The 7,744-nt window shown below is 28.6% G+C and overlaps 1 protein-coding gene across 5 annotated transcripts in view; it reads left to right on the top strand.

The window, feature by feature from the left end:
• Window positions 1-6,317: 6,317 nt before the first annotated feature.
• LOC108755947 (U6 snRNA-associated Sm-like protein LSm6) overlaps window positions 6,318-7,744 on the top strand; it is a 7,951-nt gene continuing 6,524 nt past the window's right edge. For 3 of the 5 annotated variants that reach the window (XM_018499417.1, XM_018499414.1, XM_018499413.1), the window contains exons 1-2: window positions 6,318-6,437; window positions 7,412-7,744. In XM_018499417.1, the coding sequence (XP_018354919.1) occupies window positions 6,338-6,437; window positions 7,412-7,744 (433 nt within the window). In that variant the 5' untranslated portion in view covers window positions 6,318-6,337. The remainder of the gene's footprint in view (window positions 6,438-7,411) is intronic. The other 2 variants (XM_018499415.1, XM_018499412.1) reach the window with 1 other exon arrangement.

Genomic DNA, 7,744 nt, shown 5'->3' with positions numbered 1-7,744 from the left:
GCTATAACTTTTAGTAATATCTGATCGATATTAATGTTTTATTAATATTATTATTGAATTTTAAAATATTTTTTGAAGATGCATGAGCATCGCAAACTCGGTGACTATGATGAGCAGCGAAGAGGACTTCGAAATAAAAAGCTCAAAATCCTTTTTCTTTTTTCTACACTGTTTAATGTACAATCACATTTATATTATAACTTATATACATACGAAAAACGTAATTACACTATTTACATACGAATTTGGATTGCAGCAAATAAATTATTCACATCGGCTTATAAGCACGATTGTCAGCTAATTGAGATGGTGATCTGTTTAATTGTGACACGCTGCGAACAAAATATTTCAAGTACGCGCTTTCTTTTATAGGAAATAATGTTTCTAGATCTTTTCGCGTCTCGATCTTTCGTCGGTTAAAATGTCAAACCAATTGTTATGATGACAATGTTGTTTCATTAGTCTTTTCGTTATCATCATAACAGTCTCTTTTGTTTTGTAAATTTAAATATATTTTGATTGTTTCTGTCGATATGCAAACTTCCATTTAATTGTCACATCATTTTATTTGAGTCCGCCTATTATATAATAACTAATAATTTAGTTATTCTGACACTCTGTCTGCTTTCATAGACTACCATACTCTTTCTGAATTCTTCTATTTTATAACAATTTTAACATGGAATTAAGGATCTTTTGTATTTTTAACTCTTTAGCGAGAATAAAGATCGTTTTAAGAGGGAAAATACCTTTACAAACTTAAAAAAAATGCATTTTTTTGCATAAATGTTAGTACAACATATGAAGAATAAATCTAAATGTTTATAAAAATTATTTTTAAAAAATATTTTTTTATTGCAAAATTCAATAAAAATTTCATGAAAAATTCAAATTTTTTTTAAACATGTAACATTTTTTCAATTTTTTTTTCACTTTTTTTAGGTTCATGTAGAGCATATACCTTGTTAACTTAAAAAAATTCTGTCTTTTTCGGATCAATACAACAGGATGTGTCAGCTATGTGTCAGCAACTCACATCGTCACCTGTGTTATTTGCGCCGCTGCAGCTTCAGTATTTTTAAATATTTTGTAAAAAAAAGATATTTATATACTCAAAAGATAGACAAAGTAGCACAACAAATTTTGAAACAATTAGCCAAATACTTTTTATTTAAAAAATCCTTAAAAATTGTCGTTTTTCTGTTAGAAACGAAAATCCGTTTTTAATTAAATTATAATTGATTTATATTCAATATAAAACAGATTTTTGTGCACTGACAGCGTTTTTGGCTCTGATTGCCCTTTATAGATACACATTTGAAATTTTAATTCATTATGCTACCGAAGACTTTCTTAATTTTGTATATTTAAATTGTTCACTTTTTATAAATTTTATAAGAATAGAAAAAATACCGAAATAAATATTGAAAAGCAGTAATTTCTCGATTTTGTAAAGAAAAAATGATGTATTTGCGATTGCAAAAGAATATTCGATAATATCGGAACACTGTGTGTTAAAATTAATGTTTAATCTCTCGGGAAATAACGTCTCTTGACGTTGATTCGTGTGAGAGACGGTCTTTCCGAGCAGATGATTCCCGTAACCAGGTAAAACAAATAAAAAATCGTAATGATCTCGCTGATGTAGTGTATTTATCTTTACGAGTATATAAGCTTTATGATCAAAAATACGAGGTAGTATCGTGTTACTCGTAAATAGCACTCGTATACACGTCAAACGTGAGAAAAAGATGCTTATAATGTATGATGTTAAAACGTTTCTCTACCGGTCCGCTCTACCGGTAATAAACTTAATGAGTTTTGGCATAGTAAATGCGGTTTTTTTTCCTAATTACGATTTCACCGCGAATGTGGTGAATCAAGGGAATTTAACAAGCCGTTTACGTGTGCTGATGAATAATCATTGTAACCTAACGCGCGAGATAGAGGCCGAAATACGTAATAAAATCTCGAAAAGAAGGCCGTTTATTGTTTCATTCAAGAGTCAACATAAATATTTTTATTCCATTATTGAAATCGATCTTTTATAAAATTAGATAATGATATATTTTTTCTTTTATTCGCAAGTTCTACTATTAATATAAGTATAGTTACTACCACTATCGAGAGAGACACATGATTTTATTACTTTCATGATTATAATAGAATTGCTGTCAGAATAATTTAATTTTCGATGGAAAAACGTTTCGTGGTTACACGGAGATGAAGTTAGAAATTTCTAATTAATGATAAGAAAAGAAACTTTTAGTATTTGTAAAAGCAGGAAGTATATATTCTTTAGGATGTTTGGACAAGCCCAGTACCATCAATGTAAGATTAACTTTAATCTCGGGTAAATTTATATACACTGAAAAAGATAAACAATAAGTTAAGAGTGAAATTGAATCGAGAGTTTAAAACTTACTCTTCACCTTGTTCTCTTAGAACAAAATAAGATAAAGAGTTAATTGAACTGAGATTAAAATTAAACTACGTTGGTAAAACTGCTGATAGAAACAGATAAATATTAGTCAAATAAAAAAACGTACCTATATCATGTGATGTAATTAAACAAACGCTAATTATTATCTCATTCTATGCAAATTGTATTCCATTTGCGTGTTTTAGCTATAATTAAAAAAAGGACACATAAATTACTTGCTTAATTTTTTTCTCACTCTTAACGTTCCGAAGATTATACATACAGTGCTAGATTCATATGAATTAGAGATGTATAATGTTATCCGCGATAATGCAAGAAAATACCACGAATTAAATGTAGTTGTGGTCACAATCTGTAATTATCATTCGTAATATTTATTCTTTTTTTACTCGTTTTTCTTGCATGTACAAATACATTCTAATTGATTTTCTTGTCGGAAATTGAAAGCTGATTAATAAGTATCTATTTCAGCTCTTAAGAAAAAGATGTGTGGAAATTCCATGGCTACATGTTCTCCGAGACATCGAAGATGATAAATGATACTCGGTAGTTGTTGCATCGATATCAGCGAAGGCAATCGTTGGAGAAATCCAATATCATCTATTACCTTGTCAATGTACATGGCAACTTCGGAAAGAAGTTTTTTATTAGCATTAAGATTATTTATATTATCTTAATATTTAATAATTTGTATTGTTTTACTTTTGCGTAATTTTATAATTTCTTTTTATATTTGTTCTTTAAATGTAGAAGGATACTTGCAAGTCAGTGTGTCTGAAAATATATTTTAAAAACTTTATTTACAATTCAGTATCAATATTAAACAAAAATGAATTCGGTAAATTTGAGAAGATAAATTAATTGCCTTATACTTAATAATATCTTTTTATAAATATTATCTACATTGAAAAAAGTTTTTACATTGCTTTATTAATGTCTGTAGATAATTTTTAATTATCTAAATTTTGTTTATTTATTCATATTTTATTCATATTTGTCAAGATATAAACTAACAAAAAAATACAATATAATGGACATACAATGAACAAACGAATATAGTTATTTAAAAAAGATGTTATAATCGCATCCTTGATAAAAACTGTCAGATTAGTGGTAAATCTATTATTTGCTAATCCTATTGTATTTTATACAAAATATAAAGTTCCTTAAACATTTAGTAGATGCATCTAATAATACGAGAATTAAAAAAAATAAATTTAAAGATAATTACTTATCTCTATTTAAACTTTTTCAATCTGAGAAAAACAACATAGTAGCCTGTAAATTTTTTAATCTTCATACTTTCTTTACTTTAAAAATGAAGTTTCTATTGACTATTTATTTTTGCACAAAAAAAGTGGCTGTGAGGCTTTTGTTCTCTATTCAGACAGCGAGATAAAAGATTTATGATTATATACACTTTAAGAATAGTTTTAATGATTTATTTATCTCCGTATCACGGATTTATTATTTGCATTTTATGGAAATTTAAACTGCGTATTCAAGCATATACATAGCGATTGAGTCAATATTTAAACATTAAATGGAAATTATCATATATTCTTTTAATTTACCGGCGCATGGCCTTTTACAAACAGACTTTAACAACAGTTTGCGAGTTTAGTCTATTAAATAAATATCTTCTTGTATTATGTTGTTCACTTTATGCTAAATATGCAAATCATAAATCATTGCATCGAGAAAACATCAAAAAATCATCTCGATGACGGCAGCCATGAACTATCGCTATTTTGATTACATGTCAGTTTAATCTTCTAAACCGATTAGAGAGAATTTGTTGTATTTCCCTATTTTATTTAATTATGATAATGTGAAAATGTAGAAATATATAACGCGCGCGATATTCCCAGATTATATAATAATCTAAAAAGGCTTTTCTGAAAAAAATATATTTTTTTTAATTTGAGGTTTATTAATAATTACCGCATGCTGTGCCATTAAACGATTATACAATGTTCCATAAAAATACAGACAAATCGATCCTGAGAAATTTGCGGTTCTAACAGAATGTAATTTTTAGCATAAATAACCAAAGTGTTTTAATTATCGTGGATATATTAAGAGAATATATATATATATACGTTTTTATTTAATATTTTTCCTATAATTTAATTTACGTAGCGTATTTGAATTGATACGCTGTTCACAGAATATACATTTCGTAGAATCACATATATATACATTTCACGCGTGGTCAAGTGAAATCTAAATAAACAAAACTCAACGTGATTATCATTTATGACACATTAATCGACGATTAAGTAAAGACACGTTCAAAATGCAAATTAATAATTTAAAAAAAATCACATTTCGTTCTTATGTAACTTACATCTTACGGAAAAATAAGAATTATATAATTTTTATGATGCTGTCTTATGGGTACTTTATGCTGAAAGTAGCATCGACTGTTTTGCATTCATATTTTCTACATTTTATATTTATTCTTTTCTAAAACTACATAACATATAATAAATGTCATAAGTATGTGCGATATATTGTTTCCTCTATTGCCCATATATTTTCAAATTCTATTACGATGATATATTAAATTAGCTATATTTCTTTATGCTTTGATATGAACTCTTAACAAATAATTTAATATATAATTTTAATATTTACTCCTATAATTATTCGTTCAACATTAGAAAACATTAAAATTTTTAAAACAATACTAAATTCTGTGTGTTAACATTTATTTTGAGATATTACACATTTATTCCTTACACAGTAATTTGTGATAATAGGAAAATCATAATTATTATTGACAAATATTATTACGTATTAACGATTGACATAGGTAATAAATCTGTGAAACGACATTGAGATTCATCAAGACAAATCAGCTGGAGGCTACAAATGACTTTCGTGTAAATATTTTATATTATAGTCTTAGATGTGTTATCTCGTGGCTGTTTGAATTATTAAAAATTGATAATGTCGGCCAAACATTTATATTATTAACGGATATTTAGCACATATTCTCAGCAATAGTAAATAAATGATAAGTTACTCGCAAATTAATAAATCATTAAACAAGAGAAAGTGTCTTTATTTCGTACTACTCCGCCCTTATTTCTTTTTATTATTAACATTATGATTAAATCTTTTGTTCTGCATATGGCTTGACCTTCTAGAGGCTTCTTTTCTTGAATCGCCTAGTAAATACATTTTTGCTATAAATAACCAAATAAAAAATTACTTTATTTTTCATACTTCTCTGAAAAGATAGACGTAATCCGTAGAATATAAATTATTGTTTTAGCATAAATTATTCTTATAATTCTTATATCTTTTTTTAAATACACTTATCTTCTTCTTTTTGTACAAAAATCGATTTATTCGATTGATTCAACATTGGATTACCAGTACTTTTTTATGTTATATGTCGCGAATAACTATTGTACAAACAATATATTCTTGCGTTATTCATCTAACTAAATCGCTACATAATCTTTGGAACGTCAAGAATGAAAAAATTAATTAAAGAAAAAAATTAAGAAAGCAAATTATGTACATCTTTTATTTTTAGAATTGCAATCTATATTGTCTAACTTAAAATACTTTCTGAAGACAATTGTTTACATTGCGTTTTCTAACAGTATGTAAACTATGTCGTTGAAATTAAGATAAACGAAAGTACAAGAAGAGACGATGACAGGCCCAGGTAAATTCCCGACCAGGATAAGATCACACATTAAGGCGATTACCTCAACCTTGACCATCTGTGTGTGTGCATCGTATTTTTTTGCTCTTATTGCTTCTCAATCTGTCTCTCCAACGAAGTACTCAGAGTTTTAGGAAGGCATGAGTGATCGAGTGGGAGGCAAGATATAAAGACTTGGCGGCCGATCAGGATAGAGACCAGATATCGTCATGTGGCAGTATCGGACAATCGGCCTTTTGGCCTTAATACTCGCAACATGTGTCCAAGCACAAGGAGTAGCTGGTGGAGTAGATGGAGCAAATGAAATAAGTAAATTATTTTCTTCTTTATTAACTTGTCGTCATTATTAATTTACCTGAGATACATTTTATTTTTGTTATTATTTTTATTATTTAAATAGAAGAAAGGATATATTTATTACGAAAGGAAAAACTCTTTCATCAAATCTATGGAACATATAAAGCAAAACTTGAATATTTTACTATTATTATTAAATATTTTCTTATCCTAATATAAACATATTATACACATATACATATACGTATATGCATGCATAAAATACACAATTAATATTTTATTTTACATAACAAGCAAAATAAAAATCTTAAACGGCAAAATAATAAAATAATTACATGTATATATATTGTTCTTATTTAAAAATTGATACTTACAGTCTATACAAGATATAATGCGGCGGAAAATGTCAATTTTGGTTTTCCAAGATTTTGTTATTAGTAAGATAACGATAATCTTTCTCTCATGACGTAACATTCATTAACACATGTATGTAAATATGTATTGCGCATCTTCCTTTTTAGCTTTGCGATTGCTCTTCGGAGAAAGCATATATAAAAATACAAAGCCATCGCAAGTTTTAGATTTTTTCTGGGAAACTGATAAGAAATCTTTGCTATAATTGCAGAAATTTGTTACAGTCGCATATAGATAATTGTTGTTTGTAAATACTTGAACTCTGATCCAAGATAAACATTTTGCTTAAACTAGTATATTTTAATTTTTTACAAGCATTAAAACAGTTGTAGATATTTGCTTCCTCATGAGGAGCACGAAGTATATCAGTGATGACGGTGGTCGCCGAGTTTTTATCAAAGTTGATAGAATTTCTGGTGAGAGAGAGAGAATATAAAAAAAGAAAATTTACACACAAAAGTATAAAATATTTTATACAATTCATTATATAAATGGATTTGTGATTTATTTAAAATTACATTTTTAGTCATTTAATTTGATGATATAGAAACAATCCGTTCAATTTGTTGCAGAAGATAAATTCCTACCATCGCGTTCGAAGCGTTATAGCGGAGGCTTCGCCTCCAGTAGCGCTAGCAGTTCGGCCAGCGCAAGCTCGTATGGTGATGGTAGCGGTTTCTCCAAATCCAATTCTCAAGCTATCGGCAGTGCTTCGGCAGGTGCACAATCCTCGGCTTTGACAAGTGGAGGATACGGAGGCGGTGGACATGGCGGCGGTGGATACGGTGGTGGTGGACACGGTGGTGGTCTAGGAGGTGGTATCGGAGGTGGTAGCGGAGGTGGATACGGCGGATTCGCGGGTGGTGTTGGCGGACCTAGTGGAATTGATGGTGGTCACGGTGGAT

This window comes from Trachymyrmex septentrionalis, unplaced genomic scaffold, assembly GCF_001594115.1.
Source record: "Trachymyrmex septentrionalis isolate Tsep2-gDNA-1 unplaced genomic scaffold, Tsep1.0 scaffold9, whole genome shotgun sequence".
Taxonomy (NCBI): Eukaryota; Metazoa; Arthropoda; class Insecta; order Hymenoptera; family Formicidae; genus Trachymyrmex; species Trachymyrmex septentrionalis.
Note: the sequence above shows the minus strand (reverse complement) of the source record. Positions and strands in the feature narration are given on the sequence as shown.